The sequence below is a fragment of the Xiphophorus hellerii genome, chromosome 12, assembly GCF_003331165.1.
Source record: "Xiphophorus hellerii strain 12219 chromosome 12, Xiphophorus_hellerii-4.1, whole genome shotgun sequence".
NCBI classification, from domain to species: domain Eukaryota; kingdom Metazoa; phylum Chordata; class Actinopteri; order Cyprinodontiformes; family Poeciliidae; genus Xiphophorus; species Xiphophorus hellerii.
The window spans coordinates 15,772,518-15,797,794 of record NC_045683.1 but is presented as its reverse complement, the minus strand read 5'-3'; the positions used below and the strand labels follow the sequence as shown (position 1 = coordinate 15,797,794).

The 25,277-nt window shown below is 36.9% G+C and overlaps 2 protein-coding genes and 1 long non-coding RNA gene across 7 annotated transcripts in view; 2 read left to right on the top strand and 1 right to left on the bottom strand.

Annotated features, from left to right (window-relative positions):
* The first annotated feature begins 5,883 nt into the window (after nt 1–5,883).
* LOC116730051 (uncharacterized) lies at nt 5,884–6,651 on the top strand. Its single transcript, XR_004341244.1, has 4 exons — nt 5,884–6,025; nt 6,096–6,158; nt 6,227–6,286; nt 6,352–6,651. It is a non-coding gene; the product is annotated as an uncharacterized LOC116730051 (long non-coding RNA).
* Nucleotides 6,652–7,025: 374 nt separating this feature from the next.
* LOC116730048 (beta-1,3-galactosyl-O-glycosyl-glycoprotein beta-1,6-N-acetylglucosaminyltransferase-like) lies at nt 7,026–9,798 on the top strand. The gene is given in 6 exon segments (XM_032579014.1): nt 7,026–7,155; nt 7,157–7,473; nt 7,935–8,028; nt 8,309–8,713; nt 8,796–9,170; nt 9,172–9,798. Coding segments are annotated over 6 exon segments (1,374 nt in total). The 5' UTR covers nt 7,026–7,119; the 3' UTR covers nt 9,319–9,798.
* Nucleotides 9,799–11,829: 2,031 nt separating this feature from the next.
* The window catches only part of LOC116729919 (uncharacterized), a 46,289-nt gene continuing 32,841 nt past the window's right edge, over nt 11,830–25,277 (bottom strand). For 2 of the 5 annotated variants that reach the window (XM_032578799.1, XM_032578804.1), the window contains 9 exons: nt 23,794–23,882; nt 23,081–23,302; nt 19,264–19,485; nt 17,660–17,833; nt 17,088–17,187; nt 16,653–16,784; nt 15,981–16,067; nt 15,759–15,857; nt 11,830–13,335 (listed from right to left, as the gene is read on the bottom strand). In XM_032578799.1, the coding sequence (XP_032434690.1) occupies nt 13,308–13,335; nt 15,759–15,857; nt 15,981–16,067; nt 16,653–16,784; nt 17,088–17,187; nt 17,660–17,833; nt 19,264–19,485; nt 23,081–23,302; nt 23,794–23,882 (1,153 nt within the window). In that variant the 3' untranslated portion in view covers nt 11,830–13,307. The remainder of the gene's footprint in view (nt 13,336–15,758; nt 15,858–15,980; nt 16,068–16,652; nt 16,785–17,087; nt 17,188–17,659; nt 17,834–19,263; nt 19,486–23,080; nt 23,303–23,793; nt 23,883–25,277) is intronic. The other 3 variants (XM_032578800.1, XM_032578802.1, XM_032578803.1) reach the window with 3 other exon arrangements.

The window sequence follows — 25,277 nt, the reverse complement described above, 5'->3', positions numbered from 1 at the left end:
AGTCAGAATTCTAAGATTAAAGTCAGAATTCTAAGATTAAAGACAGAATTCTGAGTTTAAAGTCAGAATTCTAAGATTAAAGTCAAAATTCTGAGATTAAAGTCAGAATTCTAAGATTAAAGTCAGAATTCTAAGATTAAAGTCAGAATTCTGAGTTTAAAGTCAGAATTCTAAGATTAAAGTCAGAATTCTGAGTTTAAAGTCAGAATTCTAAGATTAAAGTCAAAATTCTGAGATTAAAGTCAGAATTCTGAGTTTAAAGTCAGAATTCTGAGTTTAAAGTCAAAATTCTGAGTTTAAAGTCAGAATTCTAAGATTAAAGTCAGAATTCTAAGATTAAAGTCAGAATTCTGAGTTTAAAGCCAGAATTCTAAGATTAAAGTCAGAATTCTGTGTTTAAAGTCAGAATTCTGAGTTTAAAGTCAGAATTCTAAGATTAAAGTCAGAATTCTAAGATTAAAGTCAGAATTCTGAGTTTAAAGTCAGAATTCTAAAATTAAAGTCAGAATTCTGAGTTTAAAGTCAGAATTCTAAGATTAAAGTCAGAATTCTGAGTTTAAAGTCAGAATTCTAAGATTAAAGTCAAAATTCTGAGATTAAAGTCAGAATTCTGAGTTTAAAGTCAGAATTCTAAGATTAAAGTCAGAATTCTAAGATTAAAGTCAGAATTCTGAGTTTAAAGTCAGAATTCTAAGATTAAAGTCAGAATTCTAAGATTAAAGTCAGAATTCTGAGTTTAAAGTCAGAATTCTGAGTTTAAAGTCAGAATTCTAAGATTAAAGTCAGAATTCTAAGATTAAAGTCAGAATTCTAAGATTAAAGTCAGAATTCTGAGATTAAAGTCAGAATTCTGAGTTTAAAGTCAGAATTCTAAGATTAAAGTCAGAATTCTGAGTTTAAAGTCAGAATTCTAAGATTAAAGTCAGAATTCTGAGTTTAAAGTCAGAATTCTGAGTTTAAAGTCAGAATTCTAAGATTAAAGTCAGAATTCTAAGATTAAAGTCAGAATTCTGAGTTTAAAGTCAGAATTCTAAGATTAAAGTCAGAATTCTGAGATTAAAGTCAGAATTCTGAGTTTAAAGTCAGAATTCTAAGATTAAAGTCAGAATTCTGAGATTAAAGTCAGAATTCTGAGTTTAAAGTCAGAATTCTGAGATTAAAGTCAGAATTCTGAGTTTAAAGTCAGAATTCTAAGATTAAAGTCAGAATTCTGAGTTTAAAGTCAGAATTCTGAGATTAAAGTCAGAATTCTGAGTTTAAAGTCAGAATTCTAAGATTAAAGTCAGAATTCTGAGTTTAAAGTCAGAATTCTGAGTTTAAAGTCAGAATTCTGAGTTTAAAGTCAGAATTCTAAGATTAAAGTCAGAATTCTGAGTTTAAAGTCAGAATTCTGAGTTTAAAGTCAGAATTCTGAGTTTAAAGTCAGAATTCTAAGATTAAAGTCAGAATTCTGAGTTTAAAGTCTAAAGTCAGAATTCTGAGATTAAAGACTTTAATCTCAGAATTCTTTTTTCTCGGTGGCCCTAATCCTCTTCCGTACCTACGTGTTGGAGGCTGTTTGGTTGTAAAATCTGAAGGTAAATGAAATATAACAATTCTCGCTTGGTGGCGCTCTTGTTGGGCACAAGAGAGGTGAGGAACCTGTGAAGACGAGTGATGTTTTCTGGTTCGAAAAAAAAACGTTGCCATGTGCCACTTCCAGTTATGTGCTTGTGTGACCGGTGGACTTCTGCGTTGTGTGTGTTATGAGGTGATCGGACAAACCACAAAACACCAAGTCTGGGTTTGGAGGCGGTCTCCGTTTATTTAATCTGTCAATCGGGAGATATTAGCATTAGCATGTAGCATGTGCTCCAGTTCTCCAACCCGATCTATACAAAATAATAGTGTTAGCATGCATCAAATGTTAGAAATGTTGCATTTGAGTAATAGCAACTCAAATGAAAATGTTCAAACACCTATCATTAATACATAAGGAAAAATAAACATTTGAACAATATAAATGAAAGGATTACAATGGATTATAAAACTCGAATCTCCCCAGTGGAACGAGTAACAAAAGGGAAGAGGAAATTAATAACTTAATATTTATAACAGTCCTGGAGGACCCTGAACAAAAGAAGAAGAAAGTAAGGCGGAGTTGGAGGACCAAACCCCTTATAGCATATGAACACAAGGACAGTCAAGTATAAGAGGACAAATACATTAAAGAAAACATTTTGTGAAAATATACAACTATTAATATAGACCCAGTTACACTTAATCATTATTTTTATTTGACCTAGTGTTTCATACACAACAACAACTTAAAAGGCGAGAAGCATCTCTTTGGGTGCGGCTCAAGGGCAGTAAACAACTCTCAGTTTCTTTTCCTTGTTTTACGCCTGATCTCGTCTATAACGCACTTTACATATGGAACAAAAATTTCCTGTAGCGGCACTCTTTACCTAACCTTCACACAGAAAGGACAGTGAGAAAGGACTCAGGTCGGATGACAGGTAAGAAGAACATTAATAATAATAATAATAATAATAATAATAATAATAATAATAATAATAATAATAATAATAATGAACATCATCAGTTTTTAAAGTCTAAAATATTTGCTTTGGAGATCTTCTCTACCTTTAGAGAGAAGATCTCTAAAAGAAACGTTGCCATGCGCTACTTCCAATTAGCACATTGTGTGAGTGCTAAATTTAGGAGATTTTTTTAATATCCCTGCTCAGACATTTTTTTTTATATCCCTGCTCAGATATTAAATCTTAATGGCATTTAAGCCATTTGAGCGATGGCTTAAATGCTTTCACGGCATTTTACAATATTAAGTAACAAATGGCTTTAGAAATTCATTTATAAGCTATTTTCAGTCACTCATCTCATAGCATGCGTAGGCTCCACTTTATTTATTTATTTATTTTTACATTTTATTCGCAGCATAATCTGTGAAGATGTTCGGGAAACTTTGTGTTGCAAGTTGGTGGAGACGCGTAGCGGGGAAGAGGGGTGGGTGACGCGGATGCAACCCCAGTTATTCAATTGGAAGGTAATTTGTGACGTATCTTTCACTTGGCGATGGATTTACTACACTGTAAACATTTGAGTCGCATTTAGTTGTGTCTATCTTCTCTTTAAATCAAGTAGATTTAGCGAGTTTTAGATCTTGAATCTAAACGTGTGAGTTTGTGAAAGATAAACTTTTAACTTTTTGATAATTTTGCCAGACCTCCAAGAGTTGAATAAACTAGAGTTTTTGGGTTAGCTCTTATAAAAACACTGAAAGAAGAAAAAGACGCGAGTGGGAACTATTTCCCCGTGTGCTTAGCGGCATCTTTTTGTATCTTTAGTTGCACCGTGAGTGAGATGGAAGTGTGCTACATCGACGTGACTCTGGTTCGTTAATAAAGAAGGAAATAACAATAATACACATAAGTTACATAATTACGAAAAAAACAAAAGCAGGCAAAAGAAAATACTTTCCAAATACATTTCTTTCAATATAAAACTTATGAAACTCTAATAAAAACCGTTTGTTAGTAAATGTTCTGGTTAAGACGAGCTTGTTTTTCATTCAATATTACTCAAAGTGGTAGCGTATCCATAAATTTTACTCAAGTAAGAGAAGCGATATTTCATAATATTTAGTAATAAAACTACTCCTAAAAGCATTTCCCCCCATAAAACCTTTCTCAAATAAATATAACTAAGTGTAACAAGGTCCTACCCAACTCTGAAGACAATAACAACCATCATGGGCGTAACTTTCTGAAGGACTGTGTGGACAAGTGCCCACCAACTTTGGCCTGACAGGGAAAATCCCCATCAAAATTTCCTACAGCTTTTTTTCTTTCTGTGCCCGCATCCAAGGGTGCAACCTTACGTTGCAAGTTGGTGGGAACACGGGAAAAAGGGGGACAGACTGGGGGTGGACTCCCTCACAGTTATGAAATTGGAAGGTCTTTTTTGACATATGTCTTTCAGTTGGTGATGGAAATACTAAAAAAAAAACAAAAAAAAACTTTTCAGTCATATTGTAATTTATAGCATAAGTTTTGCCCCTTTTCCATCGGCTCTACATCCGCAGCTCGGCTCGGCTCGGCTCGGCTCGAAGTGACCTCGTTTCCACCGGCTCGGCTCGGCTCTGTAGCAGGGTGCCGCCTCCTGGCGGTGGGGGGCTGTAGCGCCCCGCCTCCAGGCGCCATGTGCTTGTGCTTCGTTATTACGCGACCTAACGCGAGTTGTTTTTCTGAGACAAAAGAAGAAGAGAGAGCTGAGCTATTGTTTTATAACCTGATTGTGATTTTTCTGAGACTTCAAGAAAATGCACGGTGGGAGGAACGCTGCCATTGTGGCGAGGAGGAGGATAGCTGATCTCTGAGCTGAAAGTTGGTTTCCAATTCTAGCTTCCGAGTCTGGAAATGGCTAAAGGGCGATTCCACCTAATTAAAAAGCAAGCCGTTTTAACATAAATTCGGTTTTGCCGCCCTTACATTCCAGATATCTCAAACTGTCTTATGACTAGACGTTTTAGCGATTTAAGATATCTAATTATATTTTGACTAGACAAAATCACGTCAGATTTACCATAGAGTTGTATTTAGACTTCAATTCAAGATATCTACAATGAATTATTGACTATCTGAAATACACATTTCAGATATCTACAATTAAATTATGACTAGTCATAAAGTAAATTCAAGATATCTTGATTTTACTTTTGACTAGTCATAATTGTAACTAAAGATATCTCCAAAGACAACATAATTCATGATATTTTAATTTTATTTTTGGATAGGAGATATGTAGTTTTGACTAGTGAAAACTAAATTATAGATATCTTAAATGCAAATAATGACTAGACAAATCTAAATTAAAGATATCTTGAATTGTAATTTTGACTAGTCAGAATACCTTTTAAGATATCTCTAAATGAATTAGATATCTTGAATTACACAGCTTTTCTATTTAAGATATCTTAAATTAACATTCTGACTAGTCAGAATGACATTACTGATATCTTGAATATGTATTCTGTATAGTCAAAACGTCCCTGACTTGCGTGGCAATTTGAAAGTTTAATAAAACAATAAAAATGAGAAAAAACGAAAACAAATGTTTGAAAATGCACAACTTTCATGTCGAAAATGCTTTGACAATGGCAATTTTAGCTTTTCAAAGCTGTTTTTAAGTGCATTCGGTTTGTCGGAAATAAATAAATTCTTTGCAGATTTGAGAAGCAGTTTTTTAGTTGATGAAGTTTTGCGTTCTCCGCCTATCCAACATAGCTGAGCTCTTTCTGCATTGTGGCATTTACTGACAATTTTTTGCATGAAACATACAATTCTGCAGGCAACTGTTTGGACAGCACAAAGGGGCTTCGGCGCAATTCTTAATTTAGATATCTAAAATTGTAATTTTGACTACTCATAATTAAGTTCAAGGTATCTTAAATTGTAATTACGGATGTGTCCCATCAAATGACAGATCCAGTGTCGTAATTTGAGATATCTTGAAAGAAATTTTGACTCGTCAAAATGTAATAGAAAGTATCTCGAATTATTATTCTTACTAGTCAGAATGTAAATGCAGATATCTTAAATTACCATTCAGGATAGTCAAAATGTAGTTTTGTCTGGTCAAAATGCATTTTTAGATATCTAGAACGTAATTACGGATAGTCAGACGAAACCGAATTTATGTTAAAACGGCTTGCCATAGATTCCACCTAATTTTTCAATAGCTTCGGCATCTTTAATCGACTCTAGTTTAAAAACTACAACACCTAGACTCTTCAAACCTGTACTAGATTGTTCTGCTCTAATAGCAGAATATTTAAAACCATGTTTGTGATTTGTGAAACTTTAATCAAGATTGTATTGTTTATGTAACAGGTGGCACCATTAGGTGTCGCACTCTCTCCAGCCTGTGCCTCCATAAAAGGGAAGCTGGAAGGGTGGTGGCCAGGTGTCAATTTCCCGTGTGTTAGACCAGCTGTGTGTTGGGTCCACGCTGTTTGCTGGCTGTGGTAGGTTGGGGGAAATTGTTTTAAAGTGATTCTTTTAAGTAAGTTGTGCTGATGTGGTGTTTTTATACAGGACTGTATTGTTGATGGTGTTCGGCTGGTAGCGTTACCTGGGTGTGGGTGTTCGACGCCGCAGGTAGGTTTTATACATTGGTCTTTTTAAGCTGATTGAATTGTGTGTTTATATATTGTTTTATTTGCTAGGGTTGCACCAGATCGGATACACCAAGATTTGATTTGGAAGTGTTTATTTATGCAATGCAGGTAGGCAGTGTTTTAATGTTTTAATTTAATATGCATTTAGTAATTTTTGTGTTTTTGTTTCACAGTTTTTGCACTGCCTCCTGCTGTCCTTTTAGCTTTTGGTTTTTTTCTTTTTGTTAGTCCGCCCAGTTAGGATCGTTTTTGCTTGTAGTACTTGTGAGGGCGGGCTGACAACTTTTCCATTCATTTTGTTTGTTGTTTATTTTGTGGCACTTCCCTAAATACTTACATCCTGTTTGGTGTGATCCCCATGTTGGGTTGACAACAAACGGATAAAGCTAGCGGGAATCCTTTATGTATTTAATAATAAATATCAATAATGAACTTAATTCCTGTTGTTGATTATTACGCCTTGGCTGGTCCAAGCTATAACATTTAAAAATGAAGCAATCAGAGAGAACAGTGAATAATCTGTGTACATTACACTAGAGCTATCAATGCAATTATTTGGCTTTTTTGTGAATATGTTCTAACTTGTGCATCAATAACATGAGAGAACTTATGACTGTAAACGTCTCTCCTTGTGAAACCACATCTCACTCTTGTTCTCTTTCTCCTTTTTGGTCTCTCTAAAACTCAGCACGCAAATAAAGGAAACGTCTACATTTTAGTATATGTCAACATTACGCATGAGTCTAAACAATGATTTTTATTTCCAGGAACAGGGATTTACAAATCTATATTCAACTCTGCAACTGTTTCAAACACTGTGGAAAATCCCCCTCGTTCTTGGTAAAGGACAAAAGTTTTACTCAATATTCTCAAAAAGATGATACATTCAAATGCATATAAAACTAATCTCTGACTGGAAGGAACTATAAAATCTTGTGCAAATGACTGCTGGCTTCTTTATAGAACTCACTATCCTGAGGCCGTCTTGAAACCATGCCATTCTGCAACCAAAGCTGGCACCGGCTGTTACTGAAACTCACCTTTGCACTGGGATCACTGTGGATGCTGTTCCTGGCCCTTCAGCTGGAGTCACCCTTGTCTACTCACCCCATCCACAGTAATCGCTGGTTGGAGTACAGGGATTATGACTTTGAGGGGGTGTGCAACTGCTCAGCAATCCAGGAGGGAAACACAGAGGCGCTGCAGGAAGCCAAACTATTAACCATCACAAAAGAGTTCCAGAAAAACATTCAGATCCCTGATGAGTATTACATTAATGAAACCAAAGTCTGCAGGTGTGTTGCTTTAAACTACAGAGCCTCGCAGAACTATTCATAACCCTAGAACTTTTTCACATTTTGTTGCGATTTTATGACAGAAAAACATTGAGTAGAACGAGATTATGAATACATATGAGCAAAAAATGACACATAGACTAACTCTGCTAATAAAATAACTTCTGAAGACAATTGATTGTATAGGATTTTATTCATTGGTAACTGAGCCACTCCTATGAGCCATCTAAGCATAAACGTCATTTCTGAGGAAATAAATGAGAAAACATTTTCCTTCTACTTCACAGTTATGCAGCACTTTGTATTGCTCTGTCACATAAAACCTCAATATGCTGGTTTGTGGTTGCATCGCAACAACATGTGAAACGTTTAAGGGCTTTGGATATTGCTGCAAAGATTTTTATTTCTTTTAGAAAATCAATCATTTCAGTGACACATAATGACTTTCAACATTGTTACAGGAAATTCAAGTCAAAGAGGAAATATATAACATTTTCCCTTAGCAAAGAAGAAGAAGACTTTCCTCTGGCTTATTCTATAGTTGTTCATCACAAAGTAAGTGCATTCTAACATTACATTTAATTATATATTACATATACATCTATATTATAGACCTTACATAGATTGAGCTTATGGGCTTATGGTTTCAAGTTCTCATTTCTGTTATTGTTGACTTTCTACTCATTGCTAATAAAGGCAAAACATTTAAATATTACATCAGGTCAAAAGAAACAAACATTTTTATTTCTAAAATGAACATGCATTTCCTCACAGATCAATGTTTCACTCCTGTAGAAAGAAAAGGAACTTAATTTTGTTTTTCGTCATATTTTAGGTGCAGAACTTTGAGCGACTGCTACGAGCCATCTATGCACCTCAGAACTTTTATTGTATTCATGTGGATAAAAAATCCCAGCCCTCTGTAATAGCTGCCATTAGCAGCATCGCTTCCTGTTTCCCCAATGTCTTCATGGTCAGAAAGGCTGAGACCATGGTCTATGCTGGGTGGCCTCGTGTCCAAGCTGACCTCAACTGCATGGCTGACCTTTATGAATACAGTGCAGAGTGGAAATACTTCATCAACCTGTGTGGACAAGACTTCCCTCTAAAAACCAATTTGGAAATGGTAAGAATACTGCGCTCGCTGAAAGGCGGCAACAGCATGGAGTCCGAAGATATGCCTCAAGTTAAGAAGTTGAGGGTATCAAAAGTTCACCATATTGTTAATGGGATAATCAAGGTACATTTGGAAAGCATTTGTAGCTTGTGTTGAGACCTAATTATCAATATTTTATAAATTTTTATTTACTCTGCTTTTTCAGTCGACAGGAAAGTCGAAGAGTCCGCCTCCCTTCAACTTCCCCATTAAGTCAGGAAATGCCTATATCGTGGTAACTCGGGGCTACGTCCAGAGTGTTTTGAACGACACTCGAGTACAAGCTCTTATCGCGTGGTTCAAAGACACCTACAGTCCTGATGAGTTCCTGTGGGCGACCATTCAACGAATCCCTGGTGTGCCTGGCTCGACGAGACCCCACACTAAGTACGATCAAACGGACATGAATGCCATTGCACGACTAGTGAAATGGATGCCGTATGAAGGATCACAGCATTCAGCAGTGTATCCTGCGTGTGAGGGCAGCCACATACGGTCAATTTGTGTATACGGAGCTGGGGATGTAAAATGGCTGCTGGAGAAACCACCACCTATTTGCCAACAAATTTGACGTGTACAAAGATCCCATTCCTGTCTTCTGCTTGGAGAAACATCTCAGACAGAAAGCTCTGGCTGAATCAGAAGGTGAAATTTTTTCTGGTCTTAATAGATTACTTGAAACAAGATGATCTACTGGAACATATTTATGGTTGGATAGTAAATTTTTAGCTGTGGGGGGTCAAGACGGTGGAGGGGGGGGGGGGGAGTTTATGAATACTTTGAGGCCACTGTGGTTCAGAGGTAGCAACTCATCCTGTAACCAGTGTGTAGAAGCCTAAATTCAGTTTTGTTCATTCAGACCTTTAGGATAAATTAAATTTATATTTCTTATGATAATTTGTTTATTTGGATAAAAATGATTACTAGTTAAATCTCCAATGCATACAAATTTGTTACATTGGACTATACTAAAGCCTTCTTTTAAATTTGTATATCTAATTGCAGTTAAGGATTTTAGGGTGTGGCTAGGGAGAGATAGTTGGGCAGTTGGAGTGGAGCCACACAGTTTGTTGACCTCTCTCTTTAGACTCTCTTATTTACTTTTTATTATTTTGTGGAAAAGTAACATTTGTACCGTTTTTAATTCTGAAGCAAACCGTTTAACTTTATCCAGTCTGGTTTTTTGTCGTTTCGTCATCAAGTGGACCGAATGGGAAAGACGGAGAGCGTCAAGCTTATGGCTTCATTATTTAGGAACCTACACAGTGGGTTGCTGGTTTGAACCCCAGCTCTGTGTATTTCAGTCATGTTCTTCTTCTGCCTTGTCTTCTGGTGTTGGTCTGACTAAGGGCCTGGTGGCACTGATTGTATGCCAGCCATGCCTTCTAAATGTTCCACCCCTCTTAAATATTCTAAATAAATATCTAAATATTGAACAAAGCAGATTTCTGGTGAAGAATATAGAGTCTTTGAGTGCTGTTGGGTCGAGTCGGAACATCTTTCACTGGATATACACTGAGTAACTTGGCTCTTTTTGCATGTTGCTTATTTTTCTGGCAGTTCAGCTGAAGAATGACCTGCAGGTGAATCTTTGTCTTGTCAGAAAATGCTTTTGGATTGTTAAAAAATTAAGCTGAAGGCATCCCATGTAGTTTCTCAATTGCTAATTTTATTTTGGTATATTAATTATCTTGATTGAGGAGTATCAAACAGCAAATTTAAATTTTTATTTTGATAACATGAACTCTGTTGGAAACACATCTTATCATGTGCTTCATCAGCCCAGCTACTCCTGAATATCGCACGCTCTACTTTGCCAATGCAAAAATCTAAACATATCTTAATTTGTGACGCTATTTTCATCAACGTTGCTTAATTTTTTTTACATCCTACATTCTTCAAAGCAGGGCATGAACTTACTCTTTCCCCTCAAAAATCTGTTGATTCCCAGGAGTTTGACTAAATTGGGGAAACATTCATCATTGCATTTTGCTAGTTATGTATAGAATACCCCAAGTAAAATTAAAATCAAACTTTTTTCATTAAGCGACTTTGAACAAATATTAAACATTTTAGATCTGAATGCTACTGTTTTGATCCATTTAGTGTCACTGTTGAATCTTTGAAAATTTTTTCACGGTTGTTTAAATTTTCATGACCTTTGAAGTTTTATGTGTACAGTTTTTGTCATTTTTTTTGTCCTTTCTAGATAAATAAAACATTAAAAATGCCCAATTAAAGACATTTTAGTTTACTTCATGCCTTCTGAACTGCTGGGTTAGACTGCAGGATTTTCCCGAATGGGGAAAATGTTTCCCAACATCGTAGATGGTCAATCCAGATAGTCACTTTTTAAATAACTTTTGTAGGAATTGAAATCTTACTGGAAAATATTACATACAACCCATCTGACTTTTTGAGATGTTTTTTTCTTTAGTTTTTGCTTCATAGAAAACATGACCACAAACATCCAGTGACTTTCTCTTAAAAAACTATTTTGAGCGTCATTATTCCTTAAACTTGGCTAAATAGAGCAAACATTTTTGAAGAAAGAGTGACTATTCTGTTCTTGTTGCTTAGTATATGCAACTATTTCCTATTTCAAGAAATAGAAAAACAACTGACCTATGAAAGTCGGAAAACGTATTTTCCTTTTAACAAGTTTAACAAAACTCTTATGTTTTGGATGTACAACAATTTATAAATCTCTTTTCAATAAAAACAGAATAAATCTTGTGTTTTATTAAAATACTGTATGCTTAGTTTATTTGAGCAAATAAAAGTATAAAAATAAAAATCTTTTAACCCGTCATTGGCTACAGCAGGGATAGAGAAGATCCTTGAGATCATTGAGGTTCAGAAATTTAAAAAAAAAATTCTACTTTTTGTCAGAGTCATTTAGGTAGTTTTTCTAGTCATTATGATATGGAAAGAACAAATAAAAATGCTTGGTAATAAATCATTTTACCCAACCACTAGCAAAGAGTGAAAGAGCATCATGCTCTCTGACAAAATGACAACTGTATCATCCCCCCCCTCAATACTGAAGAAACAAAGAAAGGAAAATTACCCAATAGAAGATTTAGAAAAAGATTGATCAAGTATCTCAATGACAAAACAGAAACATCTAGCTTCTTGTCACTGCGTGTTAATATAAATACTTCTGGAAAGTATTGGAAACAAATAAGACACAACCAGGCTAATGGTCGGGAGGAAACTGTATTTAATGAAGTGCACAATTTTCTGATCTCTACAACAAATAAATATTATGTGCTGTGGAAAAAAAATAATTTCCAATCACTGTCAGGTTTATTTGTATATTGTATTGTACAGAGAGCTTGTAAGACAATCAATAATGAAAAGATTCCGAATGAAAAGCTCTGTCAGGCAGAGTCAACGCTTGAGTTTTATACCAGGAATAAGGGAAACAGTCTGGCTCCCATGTAGCTGTAGGAAAACCACTTCCAACCTTTGTGTAGCCTAAACCGGTTCTTTTGGTGAGAGTTCACAAGCATTTAATATAACAAGATCAGCAGATGTTAACTAATAATTATTTTCCCACCACATATGCCAGTTACATATTAACATTTATGAGTAAAAGCATACATTACCGAGTCTCCACCGTGGCTGTTATCTTTGCATGAAGGAACATAAAGTACTTAAGTTTGTCACCCAATGATTCATCTTACACAAAGGGTGAACTTCGATTACACCTCACATTCATCATAATGAAGCCAGTCATAAAGCCATGTTCCCTTTGGTTTCACCATTAAGTGGATCGTTACAAACAGCTGATAGAAAACATGGAACACATTTGGAACATGGGAAAACTCCACTCCAATTGTTTTTCTCTGACAACCTTTTAATTTCACTACAGTGATTAAATTCTGCTGACCATATGGATGTTTTCACAGTGACACAGTGTAGCGGGAGGAAAGAACAGCTCATGTTATTAATAAACAAATCAAGTGTTGACTTACAAGTCTGCACACAGAAAAAAAAATCACAGCTTCTTACTCAACAAAACATCCTTCTCTTTGATGGGGTCAACCACCTCCACCTATCAACATCATGCAAGTGCAGGTCCCACTGCTTATAAAATAGTCCTAATATTTAAGGCCAATTTATTGTTTTTTCAAAAGCCCATCGACTGAGACTGTAGTCTAAACAGATAAAACAGCTAGTCTCTGTTTAACAGTTAAACAGAGACTTCTTAGAGATCTAACACGGCACAATACCCTGACGGTAGAGGGAGAGCAGAGGCTTTCTGCTAACGTTGAGTTCAAATTGCAGCTGTGACTTCAGAAAATACACAATAGTATAAATACCTTTTAATATACAATGAAGAATAGCTGTAAATGTGTTAATTATATTTAAATAAACACAGGAAGAGATAGGGAACTTAGCTAAGTGATGTGAAAATGGGACAAAGCTTTCCTCCCTTTCAGCACAGTGACAGTCTCCACCATCTTCGAACCCTTTAATCAGAAACTCTCCACAAAGACGACGTGATTATACCATGTTAGCTTTATGGCTCCATCCCCTCCGATTCACCAATAGTTGCAAGGCAACAACTATGTGCCGCACTAATCATGCTGCAAGCTTTCATACTCGGACATGCTGTGGCAGACAGTACAGCAAAATACAGGGAGAAACGAGGCAGCATCCAAGTGTCTTCTCAAACAGCTGATTTCCCTTTGTCCACTCTGAAGGAGACAGAAGACAAAAAGGAAGAGAACATTTACTGAAGGGAAACCTTTCCTTTGGCTATGAATTTGAGACAAAATATACACTAAGTAGGATAAGGAAGCAAATGCTTTTAGTCAACTCATAAAATGATAAACTCCAAAGTCTCTGAGGCTCACATATGTCTGATGTTTACAATGATCCCTTGACTTTGATTTAAATCTCACCAGGGCAGCTTTTATGTTCTCCCATCCCTTTGGAAAAACAGAAGCTCAGTTTTTTATACAGTTCAAGCATATTTGCTTTCTTCATAAATGGTGGTCAGAACATGAAGCATTTATGAGTAATTTCCCTTTACCAACAAGCTTATGCTCCCTGCTAAATTTGTATGTGTTCTGCAGGTGTTTGGTTAGCTCAACAGAGGAGGACTGATCCTGATCATGTTTCAGTGATGTTTAGTTTGTTGCTAAATGACGCTTTAGTGCTGCACAGATTTGCCACTTACATACTGTATGTCTTAAATATTTACTTGATAAGAGCGACTTACATGTCCTTGAGGATTTAATATTCTCATATTACATATTTTTCAAAGGAGAAGATTTGTTTGAAATGCAAAATAGTTTCTCAGTGGGACAAACAATGTTAGTTTTCTATTGTTTTTGACTTTATTTATTTTTTGACAACTTTATTTTCCACAACTTTATACTTGACCTGTGTGCTGTGTTCCTAACCTTCCAGTTAGTCATTTTTCAGTTCCAGATATGAAAACGATCAAACTATTAAATTATTAACTGATACTCTGACTGATGTTCAAAGTACAAGCTAGTAAAAATTCTTTCGAAGGAATTTGTGTTTTTTTAGACACTGTAGCAACATCTTCACTAAAATAGGTTGTTTCAAACTGCAGCCTCAACAGTGGTACTTTTACAGTGTAGCATGTTGTGAAGTGGAAGTCGGTCTACTGCGTGAGAACTACTTAATATAAAATTATTAGTGCCTACTTTACTGATGATCATAATTAATAAGCAAAGCATAGATGAAAGTTAATGTGATCTGTAACTGCTTCAACAGTAGGTCAGAAAGAGTTAGTAATGGTTAACATAAACAAGAGATGAATAAAAATATCAGCACACATTCGTATCATGCATTTTTTATTGCTGTTGAACAAGCGATGGCTTGTTCTACCTTCCAAGAGCCATTGTGCTTTTGTTCCTGTCTTGAATTCTTCCACAGAGCTTTTTCACTGAATATCTCTATATCTGATGAATACAAATGGTCAGCCGACATGACTTGCTAACATCTGTTTATCTTATCTTTTCCTTGTGACATTTTGTGTTTTGACAGCAGTCTGTCTTTCTATAAGACCGGAAGTCTAGACAATTTGGCTGACTGTAGATAATACTTGATAAACAAAAACGCATCTAGGACTTGTGTGTTTAGTAAAAATTTGATTAGCTAAATATTTTAGCTAATCCACCTCCGCTCACAATTCTCTAGTAGGCAATTCTCATTTGTTATTGACTAATTTTATTTTTTCTCCCTTCATCAGTCCTAAAGTAAATGTAGTTAAGATGAAAGGCATAAAGTTGATAGTTTTTTGGTAATACAAATCAATGGATCCCGATGAGAGTATTTTTTATTAGAAAATCACATGGAACAAATAAAAGAAGAAACAGACTGGGAGACAAAAAAAATGGATGTTAAGGGCTTAATTGAAATATTCAGTCTTGTAAAATAATAATCATTACTGGTACACACTGCAAGTTATTAGTAACTCTGAAGATTTTTTAAAAAGTGATGGGGGGGAAAAAAGTGAAAATCTTGGTTATTTTATTTGTGAACAATAAACACCAGAATTAAAGTTACTCGACTGGAGTTAGTACACCTGGGAATCTCTACCATTTAGGAACTTATTATCTTATCAACCCCATAAATTCAGCTTGTTCCTGGTTTGTACATTGGTCTTCTAAAGACAGAGTGAAGTTCTCAGAACCCGGAGGCAGACTTGCTTTGTATGCGCTACTAAATTTTACTATTACCACAAGCTAACAGATGCAACATGTGTGTCACATTTAAAAGAACAGCGAGTTCAGAATTGATCATTCACATTGAAAGTCAGCTCCTCGACTAAGAGAAATATTAAAATGTAAAAAAGCAGCTGATTTTGGGACGGATGCAGGAAAGTCAAATGTTAATCTGAATCTGCTGGTTTTGGTTTTTCACAAAACCAGCAGATTCAAATGAGCAGACTATTATCATGGAAACCTTTCACACAGTTACGTCCTGCAGTCAAGATTTAGGCTTGCAGTTAAGATGTGCAAGACTGGAGCATGAGGCAATTTCCCTTTCAAAATATTCAAACAACCTGGTCCACATATACAGAGAGGCAACATGCGTTATTATTCTCTCACGATAGTTTTACGTAGTGCTGACAAAAACTCACTTTATGATGCTGGGAGGAATGTGGACGTACTCCATTGGGATTATTTCTCCGAGCTCCTGCAGGCTGTGAACATACTTGATCTTACTGCTGAACTTTGAGCTGTATAAAAACAGGAATCAAAAAGATTTCAGTGTAAGTCGATATCCAGTGGTGTACGGCGATATTCATTGTTGCATTTTGTGTCCATATTGTGTGTAAGTAAATTGTGAGTGACAGTGAGACCTTATGAAGGGCCTGGTGAGTCCCAGCAGAGTTCGAATAAACCAGGAGGGATGGACAATGATGAACATCTTTAGGTTTTTCTTCAGTCTGCAGCAAAACGAGAGAGAAAACTAAACATCATGAAGGATATTGAGACAAACATCTACTGTATGTCCATGCTCTCTGAAGATATTTTAAAGTTTTCCTGTGGACCGTGACTGCTTTTTGATACATTTTTTGTTTAAAACCTGACCATAACATATTGAGCGTGTCTGCTAAAAAAAAGTGAGGAAACTGGATCAGAGATGCATCAATCTTCACCTCCTGTTTGCCAGGTTTTCAGTTTTCACTGTCAAAAATCGTGTTTTTCCTTAGAAAGACCTCAAACCTTCTTTTATAATCTTAAAATAGACAACACCATCCATTTATATCCTATTTCGATCTCAATTAGAGAAAAATGTTTTTTAAACTACAAAACATTCACTGGTAGACAACGACAATACTTATTAATTTACAGTGTTAGATTGTGAGAAAACTTTACAAAAAACATAACCGCAGATCATTTAGTTGTCAATTACCTGAAAATTATCTGAAATTATTTTAAGACCTAATTTAGGCTTGGATCTTAAAAATGTCCGATATGTAATCAGATCTTGTAGAAAATGAGAAAGCAAGCACTGGTGTAATGATTACCTTCGGTCTATCATCTGATAGCACCTTTTCATCCAGGTGAAACCCGGCATTCTTCTGCGAGGAGTGGCTCCATTCAGGTACACAATCATGTAATCCTCTGCCACCATTAGCTCTAATGTACTTATTACATAGCTGCAAGAAGAAGGAAATTGGACCTGGATTTATCACGTTACCTTCATAACGATAAGAAAATAATAATGGTACATCATATCATGGCATTCTGGGTCTAACATTGTTGGTTTTAAATTAATGAGAAAATGCTTCTTCATTTCAGCATCGCTTTCTAGGGCCAGTCCAAGATAATACCATATCAAACCCCAGATCTTATGTTGCTAATTCAGTGAATTAATGTCAATGGTTTTGATATTAGATGTGGGCATCGTGGCTGCTCTGAATGTGTACATGAAATCGGGGAGATTGGAAAGTTCAACTTACAGAAAAAGGTTTTCCATGACATAGTTATAATTTTCACAGTCACTGTCTGGCAGGAAACAAGCTGCAAACACAATGATGGCATTCTTTTCAGCATAGTAACCTGCAAAAAAAGAAAAGTCACCACATCAGTTCTCAGTTTGCGTAAATTTGTTGAACACTTTTTTTATTTCCATATTTATTAGCTCTGAAACAAAATGGACATTCATTGAGCAGACTTTTTAGTTTGAATAAATAATGTTGCAGTCGTACGTCAAAGGCAAAGAGGAACCGAAAACACAGATGAAGCACTGAGAAGCAAATAAAAAGCTTCTCTTTATTATCCCACATCAACCTAAATGGATAAAATTACAGAAGAGAAACTTAGGAAAAAATACAGAGTTCAGTGACAAAATATACAAATACTGACATTAACTTAAACCAGAAAACGTAGAGTTCAGCATTTTTCCACATGATGACATGAATCTACAAAACAAAGGGTGAAGCTTTGCTTAACCTGTTTTGGAAAATTGTGAGACAATAAAATGAACAGAAGAGACAAGTCTTACAAATGCCAACCATTTGTGTTTCCATACCTCCATGGGAAATGACTTTCTTGTATGGTTGAATGCATTTCATATCAATGCGATGCTCCTGCTCTCCAATCATCACACTCCTCCACAGCCGGTCGTCTCCCTTTTCCTCTCCTCGACGCTCTGCTGCGGCATCACCTGATGCTGCTCCTGCACCCAAACCAGCCTCTTTTGACTCTGTCGTTGGTGACATTAATGATACGAGAAAATATCAAATAAGGGAGAAACCTTAAAAACAGATACGGCTGTAAATCAGTACTCCAAGCTCACAGAAAATTGTCCAATCCTTCATCTGAAAATGAAAAGACTTTGATATAACTAAAGACCAGCCAAGACATGTTGAAATCTAAAAGTCACAGCACTCCACAAATATGGTCTTTATCAAAGAGTATCAGAAAGAAAGTTGTTGTTGATAGAGAATCACCAGAAGTCACATTTTTAGTAGGGGATGAGACCAAAACTGAACTTTCTAAAAAATATAAGCACCGCATATTACCATGGACTCACTTTTCCATTTGGCTTGTGGTGGTGGCAGCATCATGATGTGGGACTCCTTTCTTAAATTCTTTTTAATTTTTATTTACTTTTGCAGGGACGGGGAAGCTGAGCAACGTTTATAGGGAGATGGAGACAAACATAGAGCAATCCTGGAAGAAAACCTATGAGAGGCTGTGAAAGACTTTCACCTTTCAGTCCTCAACTTACAGCCAGAACAACAAAGGAGTTTAGAGCAAAGCAAATTCCTGTGTTAGTGGTAGAGAAATTGTATATACAATTATGTTATCAAACATTTGCTTCTTTTGTTCATGCATCATGAATGTTGAATTGCTTTAACTATGTTTCTGAGTATGTTGAAGGAGGCCCGGCTGAAGGATGCAGACAGCCGGCGCCAGCTTGTTCTAATCAGACGGCTGCTCAGCAGAAGGACATCCTGTTCTTCATGTTTATAATAAGATAGTTTATAGCATAATGCTGTTGATTAGCCTTTTACAATCATACTGTTCGTAGTAAATGTTCTAGTTTATCTTATGAAACCGTGAATCACGGTGCAGCTGCATATGTTTTGATAGAGCTGAAACGTGCATTGTAACTAGGGAATGATTGAAATAAAAAAAGAGGGTGCGGCAGGATGTATTTTCAGAGCGGGTCGAGATTGTAACTGAGTACGTCTCTGTCCATTCTCCTCGCGAGTAAAAAGAATCTAACTCTCTCTTGTCTTTCCTTGTGTCTGTATTTGATGTTCTAGGTGCATTCTGCAGCAAAACTTCACAACTGATGTTCACAGATACCATAAACCTACAGTTATTTTGCAAATATCTCAGTTTCCAGATGTGACAAGGTAGGAGACACATTCCACAAAAAGTTCTCAGCTGCAACTTCAAGAGAAGCTAATTATGTCAAGTATCTTAAAACCATATATAGTTTTGGTTGTACCTTACAAATCATCTCAATAACATTGTGTTGGTCTATCACATAAAATCCCAATTAAATAAATTGAGTACTTTGTGTTGCTTTGTGATAAATGTGAAATACTTTGAGGGGTATGAAAACTTTTGTAAGACCCTCAAGCGCCATATTTGCATTGAGTCTTTGGGCTTGTATCTTACCCTGGACATTCATTTTGAGTGAGTCTGCCTCATCAGGTGTGTCTATCCCATCTATGCTGGCATCCAGATCGTCTCCAGTGTCCAAGGCATCATCATCTGTGTCCAGAGCATCTTCTGAAAGAAGAGACCCTTCACTGCGTTCCAGTGATGGGTTTATTGGCGGAGCCGACAGCTTCCTCCTGTGGTTTGATCCAGCTGAAGTGTCTGCTGAAGAGGAGGGATCTGTACAACGATTTCAGTGGCATAGTTGGTATAGAAACATTCTTGAAAGGAACAGGAACAGACAGAGATGCTAGTATGACTCCCAGTCGGTTTATGAGCTTCTTTGATGTTTCCCGAACTGGAGAGTAGGTGGGTCACCTGTCGGCTGACATCTGCCGCTCTTCCTGAGCGTCGCATTAAGACTGCGGGTTAAACAATTTAATCTAGTCGAATTTAATCTAGCCAAAGTAGAGTAGAAACTAAGCAAATATTGTTGCTTCTCCTTCTCCTCCTTTGGACGTCTGACACCACCTGAACCTGCGATCAACACTCTCCTCTTTCTGTGAACCACAAGGGTAGGTTTCGCTTCAATATCTTTATTATTTAGCATCGTTTGTATAAAAAAAAACAACAAAAAAAACCCCGAAAAAAAAGGTTGTCCTACTTTAGTGGTTTAGTTTTGTGCCGATTTTTGCGCGTTGGAGAGGTGGTTGTGCTCTTGCAGGTCAGGTGCAGTGATAGTTTTGGACCCTCCGATCTGTCGGACATTTCTTGTCGACACCTGCTGGTGTCAGCCAGCAGGTGACCCGTCAGCTGTTCAGTTAGAGAAACCATAAAAAGCTAATAAGCTGGCGACCCACCAGAACCGCACACTGTAAAAAGCTCAGGCGGAACCTTAGAACTACGGGAGGTTCAAACTCCACTCATCATTTTTAGCTCACAGAAAAAGAAAACTGACCCATAAGATTTAGGCTTTGGCGTTCCCCACCTCACCAACTTAAAACTCTGAACTAAGAACGTCTGATCACAATATAGCAATTAACCATAGCTGTCCTTAGTGATAACTATTGTGAGTAGTCCCTAACATTAATATGATCAGGCAGCATGTAATCATATTTACATATATGAATTATTGTTGTAAAGAAAATGTATGCCTGTATCAAACAAGTAGCCCTTCGTGTTACTCTGAACCTGTGAAGTAGCTCCCAGTCTCAAAAAGGTTGGTGACCCCTGGTCTAAAAATAGCCAGACTTATCGTAATTTTATGTAAAAAGAAATCAACTGTTAAATACAGTTTTTAAAAAAAAAATAGTTTCCACTGGTATTTTAACCATTTTCTTTCTTTCCAATAAGAATCCAACAAGTGTTTGTAGTTGGAAGTCCTCTTTTCCATGACATCATCTTCTTTCCAAATTTTTAAAGTCTTCAACTTTTCAAGGTTAGAAAATTTGCATCCCTAACCCTCTTGAAAACACAGATTTGCGAACCATGTTTATATGGTAAACATGCATTGCATGGCAGGCACCTATTGTTCTACACCCAATGGAACGTCTCTTTAATACATATTATTTGTTATCCTTCCGTCACCGTTAATGCGACTCGTACCGCTGCGTGCCCACCCACAAAAGTGGTATCAAAACTTGCGGCTCGATCCCAGGAAGGGAGCTATTACTTTTGTTGGGAGTTACGATGGCGACGTAAAAAGCGAAAAACGAGCAAATTTCCAACTGCCGAAATGCAGAGTGTAACTGGCACCAACTGCCGCTCCATTAGAGTGAGAATTGAAGTGGATTTTTGACCCCAAAACAATTTTGAAATCGCGTCACGCCCACAAATATCACTTTATTGGTATCAAACTCGGTCATGACATTGATACGAATGCCTGTTCCCGTAAAATGTTTTTGAAATTTCTCTAGGGCTTATGGTTTTCTGTCAAGGTGCTTCAGAGTGAAATCATGCGACAGGATAACTGACGCTCTCCCAGATTCACTTCCATGTATTTCTGAAAAATTAATGAGCTCTGCACACACCATCTTTGTCTCATCACTGCTATTACTGTGATTGAGCTACAGATATGAATCGCGGTACTATGGGAGACGACAAATAGCCCTCTCATATGCTTCAAACAGTTTTCGAATACGTCTCTTGGTTCCTAAACGGGAAGGAGTTGTTCGGACTGCTTTTTTCATATAAACTGACTGGGTGTCTCACAAAGATAGAATTATTTCTCCACCTCTCTGTCTCACACACACATGACCGTTAGCAGAGGATTGATAACCATAGCAACGGAACACAAGAGGAGATTGGCTGCTGGTTAGGACTACAAATACGCATCACTGTAGTTCTAACTAACACTCAGTTAAAACAGAGGGCTGAGCTGCCATTTAGAACTACTGGCTGTTTTGACCAGTAAATAATGGATTTAACCCAAACACTGTTAGACATTGGATTAGTGTGGCCATTTAATATGAAGCTTATGGGTTGTTTTTTTTTCAAAATAAAAGCCTCAATATCAGGCCAGAACTACTAGTCAGAACTACAACATGGCGGAACTGTCAGTTACTACAGAGGAGGACTGAGCTGGCCTTTAGAACTACTCGTGTTTTGGGCATTTTATAACTGATTAAACCCAATCACTGTTACACATGGGATTAGTTTCGCCTTTTGAAATGAAGCCTACTGAACATTTCAAAATAAAAGCTTTGACAATTTCTACATCATGTAAATGCTCTTTTTGGCTTTATGTGACTGGTTTCTCCAAAGCACTGGTACACATTGGATTGGTGTGGCCATTTGATATGAAGCTTACTGAAAATTTAAAAATAAAAGCTTCAATACCCCCTCAAGTTAGGGGTATTGAACCCCCTAACTTGAGGGGGTATTGCAAGGCAGTTCATTAGCATTAGCCTTTTAGCTTAAATAAGCTATTAGCTACTTTTCTGACTTATTAGCCATATTTAGTATACTGAATGGAATAAGTCAATTATAGATAACATGCTAGTGATGCCCCACATGCTGCTGACAGCATTCACACTAACATTTTGGCTAATTTTACTTGATACACTTACTTCATCATACTGAATGGTGCAAGTCCATGTTAGTTAACAGCCTTGTCATTCTCCTCATGCTATTGATTACATTGCAGCTTTCCTTAGCATTGATGCTAATTTTGAGCATCAGAACGCTGGGTCCAAACCGACAGGCACACTTTGGCAGGCCCCAGTTACATCTCTTCAGGAATATTCTAGTTTATCTTATGAAACCTTGAATCACGGTGCAGCTGCATATGTTTTGATAGAGCTGAAATGGGCATTGTAACTAGGGAATGATTGAAATAAAAAGAGAGGGTGCGGCAGGATGTATTTTCAGAGCGGGTCGAGATTGTAACTGAGTACGTCTCTGTCCGTTCTCCTCGCGAGTAAAAAGAATCTAACTCTCTCTTGTCTTTCCTTGTGTCTGTATTTGATGTTCTAGGTGCATTCTGCAGCAAAACTTCACAACTGATGTTCACAGATACCATAAACCTACAGTTATTTTGCAAATATCTCAGTTTCCAGATGTGACAAGGTAGGAGACACATTCCACAAAAAGTTCTCAGCTGCAACTTCAAGAGAAGCTAATTATGTCAAGTATCTTAAAACCATATATAGTTTTGGTTGCACCTTACAAATCATCTGAATAACATTGTGTTGGTCTATCACATAAAATCCCAATTAAATAAATTGAGTACTTTGTATTGCTTTGTGATAAATGTGAAATACTTTGAGGGGTATGAAAACTTTTGTAAGACCTTCAAGCGCCATATTTGCATTGAGTCTTTGGGCTTGTATCTTACCCTGGACATTCATTTTGAGTGAGTCTGCCTCATCAGGTGTGTCTATCCCATCTATGCTGGCATCCAGATCGTCTCCAGTGTCCAAGGCATCATCATCCGTGTCCAGAGCATCTTCTGAACGAAGAGACCCTTCACTGCGTTCCAGTGATGGGTTTATTGGCGGAGCCGACAGCTTCCTCCTGTGGTTTGATCCAGCTGAAGTGTCTGCTGAAGAGGAGGGATCTGTACAACAATTTCAGTGGCATAGTTGGTATAGAAACATTCTTGAAAGGAACAGGAACAGACAGAGATGCTAGTATGACTCCCAGTCGTAAGTGTAGGCTGTTGGATAAACTCTGGAAAATAGATTAATTCTCATCTGGATTAAAACTTTTCATTCTGCCACTGTAATGCAATGTTTCTTTTTTTTTGTTGTGTATTTGTTAATATTACTGATATAATAATGAAGTGTGAAAGGGATCCAGATTTACATAATACCAAAATGTTCAGTCAAAGTGAAAAACATTTTCTTTATTTTTTTATTTCCTGTCTGCCCTAAAATTTATTTTCTTTATTTCAGCCTTTATTTCACATCAGGACTGATTCCCTTTTGAGGGCTTTTATTTTTGCCTTTTTCTGTACCATTAACCTCCTTTAACAACTAAAACACACGCAGAAGATTTTGAGAAGTGAAAACAATACAAGTTTTGTTTTTCTGTTTTCGGTTTATTTACCTTCTCTGTCTTCCAGCTTCTGAGCTACTTCTTCACTGGAGTCCATCTTCATCATCGTAGCTGCTTCACCTTCTCCCTGATGGGAGTTTCTGCTCAGAGGCAAAGAAATACAATAGTGAGCCATGACATAAACTATCATTGCTATGACCAATGCTACCAGAGGCACAACTACACACAGTAAAGGGCCAAACAAGGCAAAGACAATCATCTATCTCCAAAGCAAAAGAACAGAGCTGTTCCCATGACACTGAATAAAACGGAATCTGAAATCCATTCATTTGACTCAAGACATGAAGGATTACAGACGTGACAAAGCAGATGGAGAGAAACTGACCCGCTGCTTCATTCCCAGGCTGCACGTGTGGGCTGAGGACACAATACCATGCAGTGTTACCACCTCCCTCCAACTATAGCCCCTCTAATAGATTCTGATTAGCATACAGACCGCTAACAATGGAGAAAAGCACTACAGAGATGCCTTGACACACAGAGACACACATGAAGACACATGCACAAGATATTTTTTTTTGTTTACAGAAATTTTGATTGTTACCTTTTTGTCATCACAGTGTCCTCCGAACCAGACTTTCCACAGTAGGTCACATGACTAGTTAATTAGGGGAAAGGCCTATTGTGCATGTATGCAAATAGACACACACACACACACACAAGCAGTGCTAAACAGGGGAGGGTCATGCATCCCAAAGAGGGGGCGGGACATTATTCCAGTGTGGGACAAAATTAGCACAATACTGGAACTACTAATGGGAACAGTATGACCAGAGCACCCCCTAAACAAATACTTACCTAAAAACAGGCTTTATTTTAGCATCCCATTAGAAAAAAAAAGTATCTTAGGAAGGCATAGCACAGTAGATTCATTGTCTTTTTCTACTACTTTTGTAATTTTTAGACCCTGTCAAAAGAATTTTCAGAAGCTAGTGTAGTTGAAAAGAGTGTGCCGACATCGTGTAAAACTCCATGGATTTAAAATGGAATGTCACTCAAGCTCAAATGTATGGGAGGGTAAACAAGCAAACACCTTTGCGAATGCGGCGTACCTGAAACGATGGAAACCTGTCACGAAACAAGGGCTCAGATAAAACCTCAAGGCATGAATATTGAAGGCTGTGCAATGAATGTAAAGTCAATCATTTTCAGACTGTTAGTCATTTTTATGAAATGTTTTTGGAAAATTATATAAAACCTTGAAAAAAAAATATTGAGGGCATGAGTCAATTTTTCAATTATGGGGCCTTATTTGCAAAGATTCCAAATAAGAAGCAGTAAACTGTGCAAAGAAAAAAAAAAATCTAATGTGCAATAAGTGGGTGTGTTGCACACGATCTGCAAAGACTGACTGTGCAAATGATTAGAGGAACAGTGATGCAGACTGCAACAGAAAGTCATGCTGGAGGTATAATAATGATAGGAGTGATGCACAAAACTTTGGTCAATCACAAGTAATGTTTTTTATAATTAAA